Below are 24145 nucleotides of genomic sequence, written 5' to 3'. Positions count from 1 at the left end.
TACACCATCTTCCATCCCACTGATGTCTGTAATTCATTTAACCCCGCTTTTGGACGCTTTCATGCACTTGTGCCCCTCTCATTGGATTATGCTCTCTTCTTTAATCCCAATACCATTACAAACAAAATGTATCATTGTGTATATGTATGTATTACTATGAATTGACATTTCTTCGTTCCAAAGCATCGAGTAATTGTTGACGACGTTCTTCTGGAGACAAGGCATTCAATTGTTCCACCGACATCTCATCATAGGTTGGATTCTCTGATTTCTCCTCCTCCTCCTCCTCTGTAGCCGTAGCCATAGTAGTAGTCGGTGAAGATGTCTTTTGTTGTTCTTTTTCCTTCTGCTTTTCCATCATTTTCCTATTCCTTGCTTGTTAATATCATATAAACCATCTCTCTCTCTCATCCAAATGAACATTACCTTCTTGCTTGAAGCACCATGAACTCTTTCCTCTTTCGTAATACCTCTTGTCGCTTATCCGCAGTGGTTCCCCATACCTTTTCCGGTTCAGCAAGCTCCTGGCTTCCATCAGCTTTCTCAAGATGATAACGCTGCACCAAATTCGAAAAGTGGGAGCTGCTTTGAGCATTGGATGAACTTGAGCTGGCTTCATTGCTGTTGTTGTTGGTCGTAGGAGGAGGTGTAGGAGGAGGAGGCTATGGGCGCAACCTGTTAGATCAATGATGCTGCTATACATGGCTGATACATACAAGTGGTAAGCCGCCGTCGCGAAGTGCATTATCTATAGTGCGTTCTACGTTGCCAGTGCGTTGCAGATCGGCGACAATGGCAGCAGTGGGGATATTGGGGAAGACGTTGCGCACCATTTCAATCTAAAAATACTTATTGAGTATACTTGGCTTTGTCCAAAGTCGTAATGAGAGTAGTACCATCTGGGGCGTTGCCCGATGTTGAGGTCGTCGTGGTGAACCGCGTCGAGCATTGCCTTGTTGTTCTGGTAATTGTTGAGAGCCACCTATACCATCCGATAATAAGCATCAAGGCCATGTGCTTGTACAAGGTATTTACCCAACATCCACCGAAGAGCTACCAAGATGAGGACAACGGCTACTAATATCGACACGCTGTCGTTCATGGAGTAAGAAGATAAGCTACAACCAACCACCCAGTAAGCTGCTGTCAGGGCCTGCATACTCTCCCTTCCATCCCCGACCAATCTTTTTTTTTTACTCGCCGCACATCATCCATTCACGTGACTTTATGCTTTGTCATTTATTTTGAATACAGATATGCAAGCTTTTGGATTCTTTTTTGTACAAGTAGAGAGATGCAAATGATATGTATAATGGAATTGGTAATAGCAATTGGGATCTTCATGAGGAGGAGTAGCCGTTGGTATTTAAGATGTTGTTGTTGATGATTCTTGTTGAAGTTCTTCTACAAGTAGCAGTAGAACAACAGTCAATAAAAAAAAAAGCACAGCTCGTTATCCAGTTATGTATAGGAGAGTTACCTTCGATATCAAATAACAAACCAGAATCATGTGCAAAGTTGGCGAAGCCTTGTGAGGATTTTTTGGGTTTGGTAATAGGTTTTGGTATTTTCCAAGGACTGCGGCAGAATACGCATGTTACGGTTTGGCCATGTTTGGTAAGTTGTTGGCGCCATTGTTGAAAGCAGTCCTTTTCACAACCATTAGTATGATGCTTAAAAGAGCTTCCCTTACCTATGGAGTCGATGGGTACCTTGTGCACGTTATTTCCGCAAACCTTGCAAAACGTAATAGCGGCAATTTGGTCTTCTGTGAGAGTTTCATAGCAAATAGGGCAATCAGGATCATCTTTGAGGCTCTTCCGGATCAAGCTAGAATAACAAAAAAGTTAAATCAACCAAATCCTTCTTCTAGTTAAGCAAATGATACAAACCTTGCTTCATCATCTTTCACCGGTTGACCACTAATCTTGCTGTCAATCAATGCCTTTACTTCATCGTCCACCTATAAAAGATAACATCGCATATAAGCGGTGGAATGATGATAGGGGGACAAGACATTGCTCAGCATTTACCATTACTGTAGGGTCAGGCAAACAATTTGCAAACACGGCTTGGAGTTCCTGAAAAACACAACACATACTCCCATAAGATTTCAAAACTTGAATCAAGATGGTTCCCAACTTACCTCATCAGTGAGGGAGAGCTTTGCGTAGGCTGGGGAACCCCTTTCGACATGAAACACCCTGGCGAGAACGAGCAACAAATGTTTGCAATGGAGACGTCGGTAACGATGGTCGTAGCAGTCGCACTTCATTTTGTTGGTGATATGGACGGTATAGTACTAATGAAAAAGAGTCCATTAGGCATATACCCTACCACCATTACTACCTTTTTCTGATACTTACATTTCCTGTGCTACCAAGCACTACCATCGGGGAGAATGTCGGAAGATCGATATGAGTGATCTGAATCATGCAAAAAGAGAAGCATAGATAAAAGCTTACCGTGGAATTCGATATGATGGTCATTTTTTTGTACGCGGCTCACGACGTACATGCGTTGAGTAAGTGCGCGATCAAGTCGTTCTTGTACCTACATCATGTTCAGAATGTATTAGATCAAAGTGCCAAAGAGAGAGATTCATTTTATCATACTGCCTCTGCTCTGACTGATGGTTGAAGTTTGGATCGCTTGGGCGTGTTGGCAGGTCCCTTGGTACCAGGATCAGTAGCTGATTGTCGTTTCTTTCTTTTATGACGTTCGGCATTGGAGCTTCTTGTAGCAGCTACTGGCGCAGCAGCAATGGTTGCATTCGCTTCCTCCTCCGCAGCAGCAGTGGACTCATTGCGTTGTTGTTGTTGTTGTTGTTGTTGTTGTTGTTGTTGTTGTTGTTGTTGTTGTTGTTGTTGTTGTTGTTGTTGTTGTTGTTGTTGTTGTTGTTGTTGTTGTTGTTGTTGTTGTTGTTGTTGTTGTTGTTGTTGTTGTTGTTGTTGTTGTTGTTGTTGTTGTTGTTGTTGTTGTTGTTGTTGTTGTTGTTGTTGTTGGGTGTTGTCATTTGCATTGCTCTCTTGAAGGCTTTGTTGAATCGATCGTATTTGTGCAGCTGTTTGGGATCGAGTAACTGGCATTGTGGTATGAGAGGAAAAGAAGAGGGTGACAGAAACTCCCAATGTCAATGATATTACAGACTCCACAGTAATCATGTGCCTGCCCCCAAACACCACAAAATTCAATAAAGTAGCCGTTTTTATACAGATAATGAATGCAACGCTGCTATTGAGTGGTATCAACTTTACAAGTAATAATAAGCCGGATCACCGTACCAATCGGCGATATCACCTTCGTAATCATCTGGAGGAGGAGGGCGACGTTCACCAGGGTATTGTCGTCGTCGACGCCTGTATCCTCCCTCCCAGAATGCACTGCTGCGGTAAGTGGATGTATCTAATGGATGCGTTAATCATAACATCATTCACATCATGAGACAAAATAAAGAGCTTAGCTTACCTCGCACCGTGGATATACCTGCTTCATCAGCAAAGTTGGCATAACCTTCACTTGTTTTCGCCTTTCTCTTAGCATTAGGATCTTCCCACGTAGTTCGACAGAATACACAGCTGATCTCCAATCCTTGTCGTGATAATTGGTTACTCCATTGCGTAAAGCAACCCTTTCAAAAATAAAAGAGCCATTGTCAATGGGATAAATAGTAGGGAACATTGTCTCTATCATCATTACCTTATGAACATTGTTTCCACAAGTCTTGCAATAGGTAATCGTATTGGGTTGGGAGTCGCTTAAAGCTTCATAGCATATGGGACAATCGGCATCATCCAATGGTTTGCGATTCGAGCTGTAAGGACACGTTTAGTTGTGGTATTCCACTTTATGCTTTTATGTCACATACCGGTCTTCTTCAGGTACACCATCCAGTTTTCTCTCAATAGCTGCTTTGACCCTTTCATCCACCTATGAAGATTTTGGTGTAAGTGATGGATCATCATCATCACCATTTGGATTGTGTGATCTTACCATGACCCCAGGTGCTGGACTGCAATTAGCAAACATGTCATGCAATTCCTATTTCCAGTATCGCTTTAGTTTTCAAAACATGATTGTATTCAACACAACATACCTCATCTGTTAATGAAAGTGACGCGTAGGCAGGGGATTCGCCTGTCAAGTTGAACACTCTGGCAAGAACCAATAGCATATGTTTGCAATGAAGGTGTCTGGAAACATAGTCGTAGCAGCTACACGTCATACGGTTCGCAATCTTGACTGTATAAAGCTATATCATCTGGCATGAGACAATGACAATAGAAAAGGACAGACGTACATTTCCGGTACTTCCGAGGACTAAAGAATCATCATCTTAGTATAAAGAGCCATCGTGCTATGTACGATCTATCATCATTTTACCTTGGAATTCGGCATGGTATTGGCCTTTTTGTTCACGTTTGAATACAAACATACGTTGAGTGAGAGCTCGTTGCAAACGAGATTGCATATTCTATATAGAGAAATGTCAATGTTGATCCTATCATCAAGCAAAGTGCTAAAGCAGATAATCACCCTCATGGCTGTAGCGCTCATAGGAGGTCTTCTAGTAGCCTTCTTGCGCTTGCGTTGTTGTAGAGCGTTGATGGCATGGTGGGTATCAGCTATAGCTTGTCTTGCCCGAGAAGGAGCCGGTGTTGTTGTCGCCGTGGTGGCAGTGGTGTTGTGGGCGATACGGCGGTTGCTATTACTATTGCTAGGTTCGCCATCGGAATCTCCCGTGAGATCAATAACCACCTTTGCTCTCGCTGTGTTGGCTTGAGTGACTAATTCACGAGCTCGACGAGTCGATGTGGATGTCGTCGACTTTGGCATTGTCGTCTCTCGACACTTTAAGCGTGTGTGTGTGTGTGTGTGAAGAACGTTCAAAATGCGTCAAGCTGACTTTCATTTTATTGCTTGCTCTGTGTGCTCGCTATGGCTCAATGTGAAACAATCAATGTTGGGTTATTTGTAGATGTAGGTATTGCTATCTTCTTCACTACGATCCAGGTAGTCCCTAAATAAAGAATATCAACACTTTTGTTCCATCAATCCAATTCGATCGAGCTTTGCTTACCTATCCATCAACGATTCTATCCGCTTTTTGATATCGGTTGCCTAAATAAGCAGCTTGTAAGCAATGGTGATCTTCCCAAACATAATTAATCACACATACATCCAATGGGAATTTGACTTGATGAAAAAGTTCCTTCATAAGATCACCATGAGACAGACTCTTTTTTGATTTCATGATACGCACAATGGCCGCTTCGAGCTAAAGAGACCATATCGTGTCAGGAGTGTGATGGGATTGAGACTTGTTTTTAAATACCTGATGTTGTCGATCCACCAAGACTTTGGCTTCAGTGACTTTACGTTCTTCACCAATTTGTTCTTGCTGGAGAGCTCCAATCCTGATGCGTACATTGGGCGAGCTGAAGTTGTCATTATATACAAATGCATCAGAAAGTGATATCTCATCGCCATTGCCATCTCCTTGTTTGAGCAGCACTTGATGTTGACCCGATGTTAATGATGCCAAGATGCGTTTCAAATCCTTCTCCTCTACAATAAGCTTCCTGATGAATAGGATGAACCACACGCAAGGAACCAATCAACTACATACCTATTGTGGTTGAAGCTGCTATCTCACCATAAGAGAGTACATGCTTGTCGTTGAAAAGAAGCAACACCGCTGCTTGCAAGAGGTTGACATGAAGTTCCTTGGTTCCAGATGAAAAGAAACCTTTGAGCACGCATGATGAAAGGGAATTTTGCCATATGAGCCTTCGTCCTTTAAAGCTAGCAACGTAAAATTTCTCGAATGCTTCTTGATACGCCATCATCTAAGTGATGCATCAGAACCACACAATCCCCTTGGTACGTTTGGATACTTAACTTACATTGGCAGGCAATATCACCTCAGATGATGCATATGAAGGCCATACTCCTTGGGCAAGCACATTGACATGGAACGCTATACCACCTTCAGCTGGATACCCATCGGCGTTCTAGGTGAATACCGTTAATATCAAAAGATTTGTTTGTTTCCTTCGCTCCTATGCTTACCTTGAATTGTACATGCAAGTCTGCAGAGACTTCAATGTCTGTGAACATGGCCTCCAAGTTTTTGGTGAAATTTGGCCCACATTCTATTGGAATTGGTTAAATTGCGAGGAAGAAATCATCCATGGGTCGTCACCCTCACCTGCTTTCAGCTTCAACAAGACCATTTTCTCCATATCATTGGATATACTACGGCCAAGTAATAACCGTCTTGAAAGATGTCGCTTGTAAAATGCTTCGAAAATGTCCTTTTCTAATACCAATGAATTAGACATGTCATGAATGGATATCGAACAACTCCACATAAACCAACCTTGCAAGTAACGGAAAAGAGGTAGAAGCTTGTCAACCGTTTTCTCCAAATCCTCATCGCTGTTTCTCTATACGGCAATCAATGGACTTGTACCTCTCATTGATGATGGAGAATGATACCCTACCTTGGCTGTGGATCGTATTTTGGAATCAAAGTATTTTGCAAGCAACTCGGCTGGACGTTTGGGTCGGCTATTGATGAATGCTTCGAAACTCTCTTTGAGGCTGTTCAGGAATTGGCCGTCGTTCGAGAAACAATCTTTGCAAATGTCATCCAACTTGGCTTTGTATGCTAGCAAAGAAGCAACCATCGTGGGATCTCGTTTTGGATCTTGAACAAGTGCAGCTCCTCGTGCCTGGATATCCAATATCGCATGTTAATCCATCTTGGTCCTTTACCTTCCCCCCCCCCTCATGTGCTTACTTTGATGTAATTCGAAAAGGCGATCCTTAATTGAGAAGCATCCTCGGTACCAGACACAGATGTATACAACGTGCAAAGTGGCTCTTTATCTCCATCATCCATCATTTTGTTGAAGCCTATTATTTGCTTAGATCCAAGCGCCCAACCTCGTATTGTATACGGCATCCTACCTTGTTGTAATATAAATCCCAAAGGTCTTCGTACAAGTCGATCAATGACTATTTGTGTAAGGGGACTTCGACTCGTCTTTTCCAAATAGGCTTGTATTCGATCCACCGATTCTTGTTCAATCCTCCTGCTGACATGTCTCAAATACTGGGGTACATCCATCTCCTTCAATAAGCGTGTTGATTCTTCACCGTAATAGGCCCCTGTCTCTTTTGCAAACGCCGGGAAAAAGTACTCCTCGTATAAATCCAACTTTGAGAAAATGGTCGTCAAGACGTGCAAAAGTTCACGATCAATCATTTCATCATCCCTATGCGAGAAAGTTTCATAGCATGAGTAAAGAGATTTCAAGTCGCGAAAAGAAAAGCACATACCGTTCTCTTTGTATTATGTTCAGTATTCTCGCCACAGTTGTGCTTCGTAGTGCCTCTGATTCCATCACAATATCGCGGAAAAGGTGTTGGCCAAATTCACTACATGGAGACCATTAAAATCCGATTCAATGGATGGAGGGTAGTGTCAATCTTACATCAATGATGAAAACTTGGTATTGCGGATCAGGTATCGCCGATCGAGTTCGATGAATACATTTCGAATGAGGACCTAGTTTTTTTTTATCAGCACACGTGAACCACGTTGGAGATAAAATAAACTTACCAGACCATCCATTAGATTCATCCATTGGTCCCTCAATGCCATGAGATAGCTTTCATTATCAGCCTCCATCCTATAGCAAGCGTTACTCTCATTGATGATCTCAAATTCCTTGATTACCCGTACTTTTCCTGCAACAAAACAGCCACTTGCTTGATATGGATGATGAATTCTTGCTTCAATCTGCTATAGAGCTCCTCCGCCTTTTGACAGTAGCATAAGGTAAGGCATTCCTAGAGTACATTTTCATCAATGGACCATCCCCATGGCTACGCAAATCCTTTCTTACCTCATAGGCTTGTTGTAAACTCATTTTCAATTCTTGTTTGTGAAATATTGATCGAAGAAGCTGTTGGAATTGTGCCCATGCGTCGTTGAAGGATGGTTTGGTGGAAGATGATGCGGGAGGCGACTCTAATATTATCATTGCTCTGAGTACAAGCAGCCCAAAATGGATGGATGATCCATTGATGATTACCTTTGATATTCTTGAACGTGATCTGCTCAGCGCTTCGTCGCTTACGTGTGCTCTCAGAGAATGATATTGACTTTTCCTTTCCACGATCAATAGCCATGGGCGATTGATTCTCCCTCGCTTGCTGCTGTGGTCGTGAAGCTGTCGCGATGCCTGGCTTTGGTCCAATCCTTCTGTAAGCATCGAGTGTCGATTGGGTCGTTTTGCGTTTCTTTGTCACTGTTTTATCATTCCCTTTAGAAGCAGCTCGAGGGGTGTTTTACGCATTGCTTGCTTGCCTTTTTCTTTGGGTGGCATGTCGACGAGTGTATAAACGGATAAAGGACAAGACAATGAATTTGCGCTTCCGCCTGGATGCATAATGTTCAAGACCGACCACTGCGCAATCCACTCTCTCTTAATAATCATGCACCCTTAAAAGGTACATACACATCGATAACCTAAGATCACAGATGATTGAAATCGATTGTTTTTATTGCTAGATATTGATATTACACTGAAGAATACATGTTTTGATTTCCTTATGCACCATTTTCTGGATCTTGTTGACCATTCCTTTCCTACAAGATGATAAGGGTGTTAATGGCTCTGCTATAATGATAAATCACGCACAAACAGCATACATCAAAGAATCGACGAATATCGTCTTGAGTGACCACCTCACCAGAGCCTGCAAAGCCACGAAGAAATTCCTTGATCTGTGTCGCGAATTTCTTGTATGCAATGATGCCTTCGATAGCTTGTACACGGTCCATATGATTCATTTGCTCCATGCCAATCTCAAGTAATGATTTGCCTATCATAGCCATTAAGTAAATCGTGCTATCATGGATGGTCTATAATATTAGTACCTGCATCCTCATCCTGTTCGGGCTCAAAGGTATCTTCTTCTGATAAAAGGAATTCAATGCCATTCTCAACAAACGCCTTCTTGCACTTGAAAGGGGAAAAAAAGAGGATATCAGTGAGCCGTTATTGGCAAATGGAGGTCCTTTTCATTTACCGTATCACATTGACATAATTTTTCACGCCATCCATCATTGAAGAACAATTCGACACGATCAGCATAGGAAGCTTTTTCTATCAAAGAAAAAAGGTAAGCAAGAAGTAGGTGGTTTGAGATCAAATCATTCAAAGCTTACATACCTTTTTTGCATTCTGAATCGGATTTCACGCGCTTGGAGTCGGGTACATTTGTCTGGGGAGATGTTGGCTCTTTGCGCTTTTCGCCTGAGTGATTGTGTTGTGTTGTTGTTGTAGCAGTATCAGAAATGGAGTCATGGGTCGTTGTTGTTGCTGTTGAGTGATCTGGTAATGTTGTTTGGTTGTCATTGGATGGTGCTGGCAATAGCCATTTGTGGATCTTTGCATTATCATGAGATAGACCTACGCTGACGGATGCACTTGGTTGCTGGACAAGGAAAGGGTATCTGTCAACGCAATCGCGGCACACATAGCTCTCAAAGTCTTCAATCTCGGGCGGAATCTTAAATCAAAGTTGGGTGAGTTACACTGGCAAATGATTTTTCGTGAATGTGGGGGGGGGGAGCGTTACCCACGTCTCCAATGCATTCCTCGTGGAACCAATCTTCGCATAAAACACACTATTGAATGATTAGTTCTATTTGCCATGGTATACGGCATCTCCCTTTTATGTTACCTGATACATGGTGCATTCATCTTTTGCAGGATCATAAAACTTGTCGCATCTATAAAGATGAATGGGTATTTTGATTGATCAAGTCACTGTCATCTATCATTCATCCCATTACCTGCAGTAATGACCGAAAAAGTTGTGGTTGTATGCATTGTCATCATTTGACGCGGTTTGTTGCTTTGAAAGGGATGAGAGTTGACAAGGATGTTCACCAAATTTGTGTTCTATCCCACAGTCGCACCGGAAGTTCCTTTTGGCGAAGAGTTCAAAGAGCTCGTGGTCGGCATGGCAAGCGATCGAGCAACTGTAGCACATTGCAGCAGGTTCGGTATTGTCATGGCTGCAAGTCTTGCAAGCATAAAGAGGCTGTCGAATGTAACCCTTGTCAAAAGTACACGCTTCGAACTTTCCCGGAAGTATTTCATTGGCTTCCTTTTCCAAGGCTGTTTGTTGGTCCACGATATCAATAGCGGTTACTATCTTTTCTTGGTTGCTTGAGTCGTCGGCCATGATCAATCAATCAAACGCGGAGGTGGAGGTGGGAGGAGCAGAAGAGAAGCGAGTGCGCACACAAGTCACGCGAGCGCGTTTTTGGGTAAATCGTGAAGAGTGACAAGGCACGCGCCTTTTCCGTGTTATCATCCATCAACACTTCAATATGGCAACCTTTGGTTGGGATCGTGGTCAAATCTACTCGACGAGCGTGCTTCCTGGTGAAGACAAGGTCAACTCCCATGCTGAACTCACCGCCATGTTCCAAGAGTTCATTCAAAACTTTCGCATCGATAACTCCTTTGTCTATCGGCAAGTACCCCATCCATTCACTTGGATCTCTCATGCCATTGGATATTAACACATACCCCCCAACAGTGATCAACTCTCAGAGCATCTTCTCCTCAAGCAGTACTACATTGAAGTCGACACCTCCCATCTCATCAGCTTCAACACTGATCTCGCAAACCGATTGGCTGCAGAGCCTGCAGAACTTTTACCTTTGGTAACAAACATGGTCCCTCATGTAGAGATGGTTCATAGTGCTAAACATACTTCTTCTTCTTCTTCTTCTTTTGCATAGTTTGAAAACGCTGTAAAAGAATGTGCCAAACGTATCTTGTATCCACGACCCACCGATGTGCAAACTGCCAGTGTACCTGACTGCCAAGTGACACTCAAATCAGATGCCAACGTCATTCAACTTCGCGATTTGACGGCAAGTACATGGATGGCATGTTAAAAAAAACAGCATGATACTTACATTCTATATACAGTCTGATTACATCGGCAAATTGGTACGGATTTCGGGTATCGTGATTGGAGCTTCCACTTTGAGTTCTCGTGCTGTCAATGTCCAAATCATGTGCCGTTCCTGCAGGCACGTCAAGATGATCCCTGTCAATGGTGGTTTCGGTGGTATTACTCTTCCTAGAACTTGTGATGGGTAAGATTTCAAGCAAACGTTCATATACAATGGAGCGTAATATTCATCTTTGTCTATTACCAGTGAAGCACCTGATGGCATGAAGAAAGATTGTGGCATGGATCCTTTTGTCATTGTACATGATAAGAGTCAATTTGTCGATTCTCAAGTGCTCAAGCTACAAGAAGCTCCCGATATGGTTCCTGTTGGTGATCTTCCTCGTCATACCATCCTCAATGCTGACAGGTAGGTAACAATGACCCATTTCTCAAAGAATAGACATTGACCAACCTTTTGTTTATGGTAGATGGTTGACCAATCGTGTGGTTCCCGGTATGCGAGCAGTGATTATGGGCATTTATTCCATTTATCAAAACAAAGCAGCAGTAAGTGGGATCAAGTGTAAAGGGAAATGGGGCTGACATGTGACTAAAAACGTCATTCCTTAGAAATCAACAGGTGCTGCTGCAGTGCGTACACCCTACATTCGTGTTGTCGGATTACAGATTGATCAACATAACAGCAATCGCGGCCAACCAGTTTTCACGGATGCCGAGGAAGAAGAATACATTCGCATGTCACGCCAAGATAATTTGTATGAGACCTTTGCTGCAAGTATCGCACCATCTATCTTTGGCAATACTGGTAAATGCATGTTATCGACTAGGGGAGAAATGGATCACTGATGATGATGATGGTGTGATGATAGATATCAAAAAGGCCATTGCTTGCTTGTTGATGGGTGGCTCCAAAAAGATTCTTCCAGATGGCATGCGTTTGAGAGGTGATATCAGCGTCTTACTTCTTGGTGATCCTGGTACTGCCAAATCTCAGCTTCTCAAGTTTGTCGAAAAAGTGGCCCCCATCGCTGTTTACACATCCGGTAAAGGAAGTAGTGCTGCAGGTCTCACAGCATCTGTAATTCGGGATCCTAGTACGGTAGGTCATATCTATATGATATAGATTGATTCCCTAGAATACTAATTTTGGGATGGATAGCGAGATTTCTATTTGGAAGGCGGTGCAATGGTGTTGGCTGATGGTGGTGTCGTTTGTATTGATGAATTTGACAAGATGCGTGATGAGGATCGTGTGGCTATCCACGAAGCTATGGAACAGCAAACTATCTCCATTGCCAAAGCTGGTATCACGACCATTCTTAATTCAAGAACATCCGTACTTGCAGCAGCAAATCCCGTATTTGGTCGATATGATGAGATGAAGAGCGCGGGTGAAGTAAGTATATTAACTATTCGGAGCTTGCATCATCATCAGGCCTAACGATGTATATTTCTAGAACATCGACTTCCAAACTACCATCTTGTCACGTTTCGATATGATCTTTATCGTCAAGGATGAACACAACGAAGCTCGTGATATGGTATGTAATGTGTATCTTCGAGATGTCATGATCTAACTTGTATGCTCTATAGTCAATAGCCCAACACGTTCTCAAGGTGCATCAAAACAAGCAAGGCATGGATGTTGAAATGGGCGATATTGATCTTGAAAAGATGAAGGCATATATCAATTACTGCAAAGCGTAAGTTTATATTTTGGATTGTGCCAGAGTGGCATTTGCTTATATGATGCGTATATAGAAAATGTGCACCACGATTGACAACCGAAGCAGCCGAGAAGCTCAGCAGTCATTTCGTCGCTATTCGTAAAGAAGTCAAGGAAGTAGAGCGTGACACAAATGTACGATCCTCCATTCCTATCACCATTAGGTAAGCAATCTCATATGATGGGTAATGGGTTCCTTGAATGCTAATGTAGACGCGATATCCTTAGACAATTGGAAGCTATCATTCGTATTTCAGAATCACTTGCCAAAATGACACTTTCACCAGTGGCAACAGAAGTACATGTGGAAGAAGCAATTCGATTATTCAAATTCTCTACTATGGATGCTGTGCAAACTGGTGGTGCTGATGGTATGACTCGTAATGAAGTAATGAAGGAGGTCCAAGAAATCGAAAAGGAAATCCAGCGCCGTTTGCCTATTGGCTCACAAGTACCCGTCATCAAAATTCAAAACGATTGTCTTCAGCAAGGATATTCCGAAGCTGCTATTCGCCGAGCTCTTGCTATCCTTGGACGTCGAGAAGTCCTTCAATTCCGTAGTCAAGGAAAGGTGGTGTTTAGACAAGCCGTATAATAAGGAAAATCATAAAAAACATTGTAAATAAACTTGTAGTATTCATTAATGAAAGAGGATCGACAGCCAGAGCCTTACGAATGGTAATCCAGCAATATCATGTGATAATAGCCACACGTTACAAATATACTGCTGCATTTCTTCTATTGTGATTGTGGAGCCCGAATTATTTGTTGTTGTAGGAGATGGCTGTAACATAGCCAATCCCTGCTGTCCCATTCACGATGAGAGTCCCATCTTTGACACGGTCACGAACAAAAAGGGCCATGATCATATACCTATTGCTAAGCACAAGATGGCTTCGAAACATCAAACATGTACAAATCATCGTCACTGTCAAAATCTCGATGGCAATATGAACGCTGATGTTGGTGGCGTCATGTGCGTATAATTGGTGTGCAAGGCAACTTTGGCTCACATCAGCCCAGTCGGCGTTCCTTACTCTCTATATGCACTATCCACAAAGTAGGACCACCTGCTGCCTTGATGGCCGTCAGCATTGTACCTCCTCCCCCAACTACCATCATTTTACTCCTTGTTCTTTTCCTCCGCTGTCATTTCATCCCGCCCTTCTTTCAGCTTGATCTTCACACGCTGTCCACTACCATCATCCACTCATATTCCCCTATCATTGCATCTCATTTGATTTCCTATTCATTGTGATTTACATATACATTGTAAGCTATGTTCTTGTATCATTGTAAATGTGCAGCTATAAGCTACCCTATTCAACACATGTCAACAACATGAATCCTACAGTTCTGCCTCCTGTACCAATACAGCCAATCATTATAGCGTCGTACAATTGTAAAGCTGCTGTGTAACGAAACACAAGCCGAGACAGAACGTGCTGATTCCTTAGCAACTATAATAGGAAACATCAGGCCCGCTAAACATTGCACAAGATTATGCGTCATGGATGTCTGTTGTCTATAAGCACCACATTCAATTTTAATCTGGCGACCTCTTTCTCCTTTCATTTCTTATTCTCCACTTTCTTTACCCTTGTTACTGCTATCGACACTACTCCTTTTCTCGGTCGATGCTACCATTTCAACCTGACAACAACGATGATGACACGCTTGAAAAGCTGCTGTCATCAACAAACTATGCACCGCCACCACCACCACCGCAGCAGCATCAACAGCATAATCAGCACCAACATCAAAATCAACATCAGCATCAGGATAGCTCGTCGTTTCACCAAATGCCAACAGCCCTGTCACCACTCCTCCCTGGTGATGATTGGCAGTGGCCTTCACCCTACCCTTCGATCTCACAGGAACCCAATGTTTTGAATCAGCTTGTGACCATGGCTGATACACCACTCCCTACGACAGCAGTCGCCCCTACTGCTGCGATTAGTAATGAGGGCCATGCGCTCCAAGAAAGGGAATGGTAAAATCAAAGCAATGAGTCACACGTTAGAACCAAGACTAAGGATCGCGTATCTTGCAACAGCAATTATGAGTTGGTTGTTGCTCAACAACCTATTCGAGCACGTATGTGTGGATTTGGAGACAAGGATCGACGACCTGTCAGCCCGCCGCCTATTGTGGAGCTCTTGATTACAACCAAAGACGGGAAGAACATTGATCCAGCGTAAGTGGTACATCAGCAAACCACCCAAACAACACGCACACACACACACGTTTTACCATTCAAAAGCGCACACACACATACACAAACGCGTGCACACAACACTATTCCTTTTCCTCAATCTCCTGCCTATGTGCCCTTTTATCTCCCCTAATGTGTGATATTGTGCACCCTGCCTATTATAGGCTCACTTTTCACACGGCTACTCGCCAAAAATGCACCTTCCACTCACGTACCTAAAAAAGGCAGGTCGACGTCTCGCATTTTGTGGTTCATTGCGATAGCTGGCAAGCGGATGGTATAACAGAAGCCAATATTATCTCGCCAACCGATCCATCCAAGAAGCTCGATTTACAAAAAACGCGGAATCTTGTGGGTAGTCAGGTGGCTTCGGCCGTCAAACTTTACAACGTCCAAGGCCAACTTGGGATATTTTTCATCTTTAGCGACATTAGTATCCGCCTAGAAGGAAGGTATCGACTTGGTTTCTCATTGATTGATGTCCGAACGTAAGTATCACTTTGCAAACAGTTTCATGTTTCTCCCACACACACATATTAGTGCTCGCGCCATGATCCCATATGAAAAATTGTTGCTGACCAAAACTTCGCGTGGCTGTACACACACCCATATAGTCCGCCATCATCCGTCTTTCCGATGTCTCAGATCTTGGCTAAAGTATACACAGATGTCATTACTGTCTATTCTGGGAAATCTTTTCCTGGTGTAGTATGTAAGTACTATTTGGGGGGAAAAAGCGATCGGATATGTGAAATGGAGAGAAAGAGGAAAGGGCAAGTGCGGGAGGGGCATGTTAAAATAGGGCTGTGTTGTATATATATGTCGATGCTACTGTGTAGCTTGTTGTTGTACGAGATCAAAGCTGACGGTAGTTTGGTTCATGGATTTAGCTCGAACACCGTTATCAGTATGCTTCCTAAAGCAAGGTGTCAAAATTCCTGTAAGAAAAGAAGATCAGCAACCCGGTAGCAGCGTGGCCAGCGGGTCATCAGGCAGTAGAAAGAGGCCAATAGATCAAGACTTATCAATCCAAGACGAGGATTCAATCGACTCGGGATAAAAAAGTTATATAGAAGAGAACAAAACATTGGCATTCATATCATTCAGCTTACTCCTTTTTTCATGCTCCACCCATTCTATCTATACTTGATTGCATATATTCACTCTCTGTACCAAATATTCTATTTACCATCATATATTAAGAGAAACAGAAAGGTGACAAGGTATATACAATCTTATCTAATGATAGAACGGAGGGGGTAGGGAATAGGAGGCATGGCATATATCCTTCGGAAATAAACTACGAAATGACTTTTATCACGTAAACAAAGGTGCACTGGACATGTTTGTTTTCTTTTTCAAATAGAATGGGATGCTGCAAGAACCGAACCACAACCATTTTCAACCTTGAGATGACGATTTAAAGCATCCATTCGAGCAAAAGATTTGTGACAATTGGGGCATGCATATGGCTTGATATTCCAATGTAATTTTTCATGGCGATTACGATCATGTTGCCGTGCAAAACGTCGACCACATTGTGAACAAGGAAAGGGGCGTTCTGAAGTATGGGTTCGCATATGGGATGTCAAGTTGTAGGCACGGGTGAATGAACGGCCGCATCCCGGGTGGGTGCATTGGTATGTTGCTATGTTGTCTTTTCTCCGCTGCACCTTGTTTGAGTTCCGAGGTACGCGGTTTTTGCTATTGCTTCTTGCGTTTTTAGCCTGATGCTGACCCCCAGAACAATGGGACTGGGAAGATGCGGGCAGAAAGCTGCAACCATCGTTACACGAAAATCCGATCGGTGTTTGAGGATGATCCAACATGTTGCCGAAATGACGGTCCGTGCCAAATGATGAGCAATCAACAACAGGCTCACTTGAGCTGGGGTAGAATGTAGGTACATGCATCGGCGTTGTCGGGAGTACTTGTGTTGTTTGAGTCATTTCAGGTATGGGTGCTTGTGAAAAGTAATGTCGATAAGTGGGTTCATGGATAGCCCCTGCTGCCGCTGCTGCCGCTGCTGCACGCTGATGTTGATTCTCTTGCGTCACAGAAGAATGAGTCGGTGTCGTCTTTTTATGTTGCTCGTCAATTACGTTAAGTGTACTAGCATCCCATGGTGTTTGATTTTCTCGTCGCTGTTGCTCTTGTTGAAAGTGTTGCGGGTATTGCATGCTTCTATTGCTGGTGAAAAAATATGGTTTTAAAGCAATGAAACCAAGCCATCTCGAATAAGCTGTTTTATATCCACTATCCATTTCGACTTTTATTTATTTTTAGCGATGATGTGCTCGGCTATCCATTGCCGCAAAAGCTCATGTGACCTGCTCTATTCCTTGACACACAATGCATTCTCGAGAGTTTTACAAAGCAAGCTTACTTTCCACTACTGCCATTGAAGGCTAAAAATAAAAGTGAGCATTTTGGAACATGCACTATGTTGATGGACATCCAGCGAGTCTCAAACCCGGTACACTGAGGACATAAAAACAAAATGCAACAACAAGGTCTTTTATGGAATTGCCTTAGCCGCCGCAGCAAATGCCAAGTTGCCAAGCAAAGGTATTTTTGAGTTGGTGGTGATTCCCAACATTGTTGCATGCAACAGGGTTTACAATGTTTGACAGGTTCCATAGTGCATAGCCTTATGCGTTATCGACGGCGATTTAGTATGCTATGATGATGGATGCAGAATATCGATTCATGTTTTATTGCTTGAATCAGCCATCAATGTTACCTAATTCACCGAATGTCCGTCTGATCGACGTTTTGGTAGTATTGCATCATAGCACTTGGCGATAGTTGATCGCACTTGGCAAAGTTGGAGACCCCACGCAAGTAGTTTTTCGTGTGACATGCAATAGAGTCAAGGAAGAAAAGAAGTTGCAACCAATCATCAGCCTCATTCATAGACAACTGCTATAGATGCTCAGCACCACCCACATGAAGATAACGGTGAATTAGGCACAATAATAGTATGGATTGCATTTTCGCTGCTCAGCCGCTTCATGTCACTCTCCATGCATACATTTTGTACATGTTTATCATTTTATCCGATGTATTTGTCAAATGTGGTAATCCGCGATACCTTGTTCACAAAAGGCAATTAAAGTCTTTTGTTGTGAAGCATACGGCATCATCATCTCCATGGGTAATGCCGAAATATAGCCGAGTTACAAGGCTTGGGTAACATGTGCATTTTCATTCAGATAGCATCATTGACAACATTTTATATAAGAGCGATTATTGCTATATACGTTTGGATCGGTTACAAAGAGACTAGACAATGGTGGTGGAGGAGAAGACATATGGTTGTATTCTTTTGTGGAGATAATGAAACCCAACAACGCAATTTGATTTGCTGACTTATCCGAGAGAGCGCCCTTGGCTGCTGGTGCCCTTTTTGCCGTTGACAAACCTGATGAAATCGACAAGGCAGTTCACTAAACGGCGTCCGCAATCACCTCTCACGCAGCCAGCAACTACAACTCATGCAAGCTCAACATTGGCACCAATGGCTTCGGCGACGGCAGGTAGAGTGTATACATGGTGTCCAACGCAATCCGCTTAACTGAAGGGTGTGAAATATGCAGTAACGGTTCAAAGTTCGGCACCTCTGCGTGCAAGTGGCAACACGACACATGCGAAAGAAGTGGGTCATGAGCAACAAGAAGTAAGTTGTGCGTGTTATGGACCGTGAAGGTGTGTAATCTGTAACCAAGTCGCGCAACGATAGGTTAGCCAACATGCGACGTATCAAGCGAATTCCTACATGCCAAATCAACCCCAGGAACAATACATAGCAACCCATGATCACAGCCACGACCATTCACATGCTCACAGCCATCAACACAATCACGATCATGTTCACGATCAACATCAACACCATCCTCATCTTCATGACACGCACGAACACAAACACGACCATGATCACCATCACCATGATCACCATCACCATGACCACCACGACCATGACCACCATCACCATGACCACCACCATCATCATCATCACCATTATCCTGCTGTGTCCATCCCACCTTTTCCATCCTGGGCAGACATATTTGCTCATTTGGCACCTATGCAAAAGACTATCTTCACCTGGTTCTTGATCCATTGTGGTATTGGCATTCTTGTATGGTGGGCAGGCGCTTCTCGCGATAGCCTTGGTAAGGAATACAGGAATCTCAAGGTATGAGTAAAGGCTTACAGTAAGGATTAGCTATCATGGGATTATCTTATTTGGTGATCTTTGATGCCCTTGGGGTGCTCAATACATTCGTATCGGATGTTGCTAGAACCCATCCAGCATTCCTGGCTTCGAGCACAAAGCGTCCTTTTTCGTAAGTATGCTCCCATCCTTCTACTTGCATGTGACTCACATCATGGAGTATCTTTCAGGGCTCGCCGATATGAAATTGTGTTTGCCATGGCTACGACTATTTATCTACTCTTTGTCACGATGTATACGACCAAGGAATCGCTAGAGCACTTATTAACAGAGGATGCTGATCATCATGATCAGGGACATCACAAGTAAGTTGGACATGGATATGGGTTGTTTTATGGGTTGTATTGATTCATTTTCTACTTAGATCCCTTGGCTTCACTGGCTTTATCATCCTATGCATTTCTATGGGTGCTACAGTTATTGCTTGCGTCAACCTTAGAAACCATGACAATTTGGTGCGCTGTATGTATCTATATGCGAAAGCTTTTCTTTATCTATACTCATCATAAATTCCTCGCTTAGATCTTCGTCGATCACCTCCCACTGTACATGGCTTTTCATACAACGTGATCAATGGTGCTCGTGGCAATGCTGTTAACATTGTATTGTCCAACATTTATACCACATCGATCTTGGCTTCTTGTCTTGTTGTACTCGTATTCTTTGTGCTTGGCTTTGCATCGCCCATGACGGATAAGTTTCTTGCATTTGGAGAATCCGTGATTATGCTCTATTTGGGAGGTCCTACAGCATTGGCTCTTATGAAGCTGCTGCTTCAAACGACACCCGATGTGGCACGTTCAGGAATTGAAAGCCGGCTGTTTGAGGTAAAAAGACCATCTTCAGGGGTAACAAGGCATGAGTTGATATTGATCTCTCTCTATAGATACGTCAAAATCCCGATGTTGTCGCCATTGATCGAGTCCATTTCTGGCAAAACACCTATGGCAAATGCGTTGGCACAATCGAAGTTCAAGTCAAACCCACTGCTGATGAAGAAAGCATTCTCCAATTTGTATACCAAAAGTTAGAAGGCTTGACTACCGCAGATGCTGCTGATGTAGATGGTCATTCGAGCTATTCAAAAAGCGAGCTCACTGTAAGCATTATTAAGCAATGATATAAATACATAGAGTGTTGGGCATCTTGAAGGTGGATGTTTGTTATAGTCACATGATCAAGCTGTACGTTTGACATGAAAGTGTACGGAAGATAATTGTTCAAACCCAAATGCATAGCACACCAAAAGCATGCTTGAATGCTGACTCGCGGCTCGATTGCTTGCTTTGTTCGTAAACGCTTGAGTTGCAAGTCTTGTTATGTGTTTTCACGATGCTGTAAGCGAGATGCTATATAAAAAGTGGTCTTCTTTGTTCATTGTCAAGAAGCTATATCCTGATAGAGTCAAAGATACAGAGGGACATGCTTGTATAAAAACAACAAAAATTCCAAACTTTATGGATCAATCATGAGAGATGCACAACCTTTTCTTATATTGAAGCCAATGCCCATTCAATAGACACGTCGAAGACGAGGATATGATAGCGTGGGTGTTTGTCACGTGAACATGATTAAGGAACGACATCACTAAATTGAATAGGTATGGGTGGATAATATATAACAAAAGAGTGTCGTTGTGTATTGTATCCTTGGTTGCTGCAATCATAACAATCATCGAGGACAAACAGTTGCTGTGTGTCTTGACACCATTATTCCAGTATCTGCCATCATCCATAGAGGTAAAACGCGTTCGTCAAAGGTACAAGCCCTCTGGTCAATGTCATCCAGCCCATCATCGTCCTCAGCGATATCCTCGTGTACGACCCATCCTCCCTGTTGGCAACGTGACAAGGAACCAAAGCAATATATCAGCATTCTCATCGCTTCACATGGTTGCATCCATCCATCCTCACCATTGCACGTCCACTATGCTGATAGAAAGAACCCTAGTGATTGCTGCTGATATGCTTCCTTCTCCGTTCAGCTGTTGGTCAATCCCTTGCTTGGTCGTTTCGCATCACAGCTCAACCGGTTGATGAAGATTGCTTGTATTGCGGCGTACTTGATGGCTGATATGGCATGATCCAAACTGAAGATCCGGTCGTACAGCTTCAATCAACGATTCATATTGTTAATCATCACTCTTAATCAGTAGGCTCATGCAACCTACATTGTACCTTGATGAATGGGTGAACCATGATGCAAAATATCCTGTAGCTGCGTGCAGTTGGATAATGAAGCGTCTATTGCTGCATGAAAGGATCGATGAAGATGATGATGATCATATCCCATAGTTGTTGTGCAAGGGATAAAGCTGATCGACGTGCTGCTGCAGTATCACACTAGGAAAACATCTCTTGGCACTGGTCGCTCGCCGTCACCAACCTTGAAAGAGAACTCGAACCTTAGGTTATTTGCCTGTTCATTGCCGTAACATGAGTGCCGAAGGTGTCATGGACGTGCTGTCATCGTTTGAGAACAGAACGTAGCGAAGAAGTCGTCGTGGATGCCATTGTCCAGTTCAGTGAGCACATGTGAAAGAGAGCGCCGAATTTTACTCTCCCAAACTTGCCTTTTTCCACCAACACTCAAAGCCGGTTTCCTTGATGCAGAGACGCCCATACAATAAACGAATGCTGATAGCCGTTTTACGGAGGACGAAGGAAGGAGTGTTCAGTACAATAACATCCTTGACGTGCTGCTCTGATAAGAGCCTTCTTGATCCTGTCATTGCACATCTTCCATCATAAGTGCACTTGCATGCGCCACATCCCATAATGGATACTCTTACCTTGTGATACTTCACAATAGCACCCTTCCTTCAAATAAGAACGATCTCTCCATGCCATCCATATCTCCATGGCAACCATACCATGCTGCTACTGTTCCATTGTAAGTTGATAGCACTTGTAATGTAGATCCAATTCTATGCATACGTATGAATCTTGCCGCCAGCAATAAGAGCAATGATAAAAGCGCACTGCCAAGGAATGTAGTACACGCACTGCCTTCTAGCCTCCCGTAGGAACGTGGCGTCAAAACACCGGTTTTAACGGTGACATGAAGCCCCTCCCCAGCCGACTTTAACACCACTAGCCGTGGGTCCAGCCATGTTGCCAAGAAAGACACCCATCGTCTTCCAAGTCGAGTAAAGTATAGCAGTGCAATGATGGGAAGCATATACTTTGTTCTCCACGAAAGGTCAGAGGGTGCATTTTTAAACCGAAGTCGCACCGTGAGCCCAACGTAATATCCGCGTACCACAACATGGCCTTCCCCCTTAAGACAGTACACTCCATCCCTTGACGTGCTGCTGTGATAATAGTAATCGCCGAAGGAGAGCCTATTTCTTTCATCAGTGCACTCGAAGGTGACAAATCCTAAAATGATCACTTTACCTCGAGGTGTTCCCAATACCATTCCATTGATGCTTGCAAATAACCTTGTATTCATCCGATCCAGTATGTGCTGCTGCTGTTTCGTTGTAAGGCTCATTAATTAAGTGGTCCTGCATTGTAGATCCAACACCATACATACCATTGAACCAACGTACAGCGTCCTTGCTTTAAGATCAATATCTTGCTACTGCCAACAGGTACCATCATCCAACAAGTCGATCTACCATGAACACAATGTGAGATACCAAGGAAAACCAATCTAAACGCATTTTCTTGCCAACATACCCAAAAGAGGCAGTGTAAAGAAGTGTTGTTGTGGACAGCTTGGGAATGAATACACGAGACGCACCCATTAGACCTTGTAAACGAGAGAACAGCAACCTACACACGAGCTTCAGTACCACAATGTCAAACTTGAATAGCAAAATCGCTGCAGCGATTGGCCGTACCTGTTGAATGGGAATGGAAGCTTGAAACATGGGTAGATCTCGTGCGTGCTTGTTGTTGAATGTCTGCAATTGGAAAGAGTCGCCATTGGCCACCTGTTCATCCATTTGGCGCCATACATTGAAAGGATGCCAGCTGTTAATGCGTTGTAGTTCGCAAATGGAGACAAGCTTACCTTGCATTGTGAGGTGGGAGGAGTGTAAGAAGAAGGGGCTCGTTGTTGTTCCTCTGAGTGTTCCCAATTTGTTGCACTACACGCCGCCCCGCTTGCTACAGTTGCTGTTGTGAAGATGTACCTCAACAAAAGCCTATACTCTTGGGTCAACAGTAACGATCACTACTCGAGAGTTAAATTGAACACATTCCTTGTAACTAAGCGATACATCATTTTACTGGCGGGATTGGCGTCTATCAAATCCGTGCACAAATTAATGCAGGTTGACACTACGTACTCCTGGGTCTGTGCAACCAATACATGACTCCCCTATCAAACATAAAAAACGCCCCTGTATAAAATCATTGTCATTGTCAGTGTAAATATCATTTTGAATAGCTTTTTCATGATTGGAGTCTGTTTACGTACTTCCTAAAAGCAATCATCATTCATTTATGCAGCAACCTGTAAATGACGCGTGTGTAACCATCACATGCCATTTCACTTAGCTCTTCATCTTTCCGTTAATGCAGCCGACACCATCCACTAGGAAAAAGCAACTCCATCACGCTTACGGCATAGCTAAAACATACAGGTGTCTGTATCTCTAAACTTTACAATCAAACGTGGGGTCTATATGAGAACAAACCTGCTCGGTTTGGCCAACTGCACCTTGGGTGCCAGTTTCACGATCAAGCTTGCCAATCCCAGATTTCGCAATGTCGCTACCAGCCAAACTGGATCTGGGGGTCGACCTCTTCGACGACGACGACCAAAAAAATATTTTTGGGCTGTTTGCGACATTGAACGCGAAACTTTCACACAAGGTGCTGTTGGCCGAGCCGAGCCCATTGCTCTAATAAAAACCCCACGTTTCATTGTAAAGTTTGGAGATACAGGCACGTTTATGTTTGTAAGCGTGATGCTATATGAAGAGTGGTCTTTGTTCATTGTC

The 24145-nt window shown here is 43.3% G+C and overlaps 10 protein-coding genes across 10 annotated transcripts; 3 read left to right on the top strand and 7 right to left on the bottom strand.

Moving 5' to 3' along the window:
* Positions 1–154: 154 nt before the first annotated feature.
* Positions 155–1102, bottom strand: O0I10_009532 (uncharacterized protein; the record flags this gene model as incomplete). Its single annotated transcript, XM_058489523.1, has 5 exons — positions 155–365; positions 427–662; positions 717–839; positions 897–982; positions 1036–1102. The coding sequence occupies 5 exons, from the start codon at positions 1100–1102 to the stop codon at positions 155–157; spliced, it is 723 nt and encodes a 240-aa protein (XP_058339725.1).
* Positions 1103–1366: 264 nt separating this feature from the next.
* Positions 1367–3089, bottom strand: O0I10_009531 (uncharacterized protein; the record flags this gene model as incomplete). The annotated part of the gene is made up of 9 exons (XM_058489522.1): positions 1367–1404; positions 1481–1649; positions 1713–1830; positions 1893–1963; positions 2034–2081; positions 2147–2302; positions 2367–2386; positions 2466–2553; positions 2616–3089. 9 exons carry the CDS (start codon positions 3087–3089, stop codon positions 1367–1369), a joined length of 1182 nt encoding a protein of 393 aa, XP_058339724.1.
* A 164-nt stretch (positions 3090–3253) lies between these two features.
* On the bottom strand, positions 3254–4836 carry O0I10_009530 (uncharacterized protein; the record flags this gene model as incomplete). Its single annotated transcript, XM_058489521.1, has 9 exons — positions 3254–3405; positions 3469–3631; positions 3700–3814; positions 3869–3930; positions 3994–4041; positions 4097–4252; positions 4301–4320; positions 4384–4474; positions 4537–4836. The coding sequence occupies 9 exons, from the start codon at positions 4834–4836 to the stop codon at positions 3254–3256; spliced, it is 1107 nt and encodes a 368-aa protein (XP_058339723.1).
* Positions 4837–4968: 132 nt separating this feature from the next.
* Positions 4969–8202, bottom strand: O0I10_009529 (uncharacterized protein; the record flags this gene model as incomplete). The annotated part of the gene is made up of 18 exons (XM_058489520.1): positions 4969–5020; positions 5081–5121; positions 5180–5278; positions 5336–5568; positions 5630–5849; positions 5907–6014; positions 6073–6155; positions 6212–6322; positions 6383–6449; positions 6507–6737; positions 6806–6921; positions 6976–7283; positions 7348–7446; positions 7503–7576; positions 7631–7700; positions 7754–7860; positions 7917–8041; positions 8106–8202. 18 exons carry the CDS (start codon positions 8200–8202, stop codon positions 4969–4971), a joined length of 2241 nt encoding a protein of 746 aa, XP_058339722.1.
* A 421-nt stretch (positions 8203–8623) lies between these two features.
* On the bottom strand, positions 8624–10269 carry O0I10_009528 (uncharacterized protein; the record flags this gene model as incomplete). The annotated part of the gene is made up of 7 exons (XM_058489519.1): positions 8624–8662; positions 8726–8898; positions 8954–9038; positions 9106–9182; positions 9249–9588; positions 9763–9811; positions 9875–10269. The coding sequence occupies 7 exons, from the start codon at positions 10267–10269 to the stop codon at positions 8624–8626; spliced, it is 1158 nt and encodes a 385-aa protein (XP_058339721.1).
* Positions 10270–10417: 148 nt separating this feature from the next.
* On the top strand, positions 10418–13337 carry O0I10_009527 (uncharacterized protein; the record flags this gene model as incomplete). The annotated part of the gene is made up of 13 exons (XM_058489518.1): positions 10418–10563; positions 10630–10756; positions 10835–10969; positions 11028–11197; positions 11261–11422; positions 11484–11562; positions 11626–11821; positions 11886–12115; positions 12176–12412; positions 12474–12557; positions 12610–12719; positions 12778–12906; positions 12971–13337. The coding sequence occupies 13 exons, from the start codon at positions 10418–10420 to the stop codon at positions 13335–13337; spliced, it is 2172 nt and encodes a 723-aa protein (XP_058339720.1).
* A 1042-nt stretch (positions 13338–14379) lies between these two features.
* Positions 14380–16017, top strand: O0I10_009526 (uncharacterized protein; the record flags this gene model as incomplete). Its single annotated transcript, XM_058489517.1, has 5 exons — positions 14380–14735; positions 14799–14939; positions 15182–15445; positions 15572–15669; positions 15848–16017. 5 exons carry the CDS (start codon positions 14380–14382, stop codon positions 16015–16017), a joined length of 1029 nt encoding a protein of 342 aa, XP_058339719.1.
* A 298-nt stretch (positions 16018–16315) lies between these two features.
* Positions 16316–17137, bottom strand: O0I10_009525 (uncharacterized protein; the record flags this gene model as incomplete). Its single annotated transcript, XM_058489516.1, has 1 exon — positions 16316–17137. The coding sequence occupies one exon, from the start codon at positions 17135–17137 to the stop codon at positions 16316–16318; it is 822 nt and encodes a 273-aa protein (XP_058339718.1).
* A 1247-nt stretch (positions 17138–18384) lies between these two features.
* On the top strand, positions 18385–20311 carry O0I10_009524 (uncharacterized protein; the record flags this gene model as incomplete). The annotated part of the gene is made up of 8 exons (XM_058489515.1): positions 18385–18496; positions 18557–18636; positions 18700–19129; positions 19183–19303; positions 19362–19496; positions 19556–19653; positions 19714–20018; positions 20078–20311. 8 exons carry the CDS (start codon positions 18385–18387, stop codon positions 20309–20311), a joined length of 1515 nt encoding a protein of 504 aa, XP_058339717.1.
* A 2374-nt stretch (positions 20312–22685) lies between these two features.
* On the bottom strand, positions 22686–23218 carry O0I10_009523 (uncharacterized protein; the record flags this gene model as incomplete). Its single annotated transcript, XM_058489514.1, has 2 exons — positions 22686–22809; positions 22875–23218. 2 exons carry the CDS (start codon positions 23216–23218, stop codon positions 22686–22688), a joined length of 468 nt encoding a protein of 155 aa, XP_058339716.1.
* Between the last annotated feature and the right edge of the window lie 927 nt (positions 23219–24145).

Source organism: Lichtheimia ornata, assembly GCF_029851405.1.
Source record: "Lichtheimia ornata isolate CBS 291.66 chromosome Unknown scaffold00056, whole genome shotgun sequence".
Classification (NCBI taxonomy): Eukaryota; Fungi; Mucoromycota; class Mucoromycetes; order Mucorales; family Lichtheimiaceae; genus Lichtheimia; species Lichtheimia ornata.
Note: the sequence above shows the minus strand (reverse complement) of the source record. Positions and strands in the feature narration are given on the sequence as shown.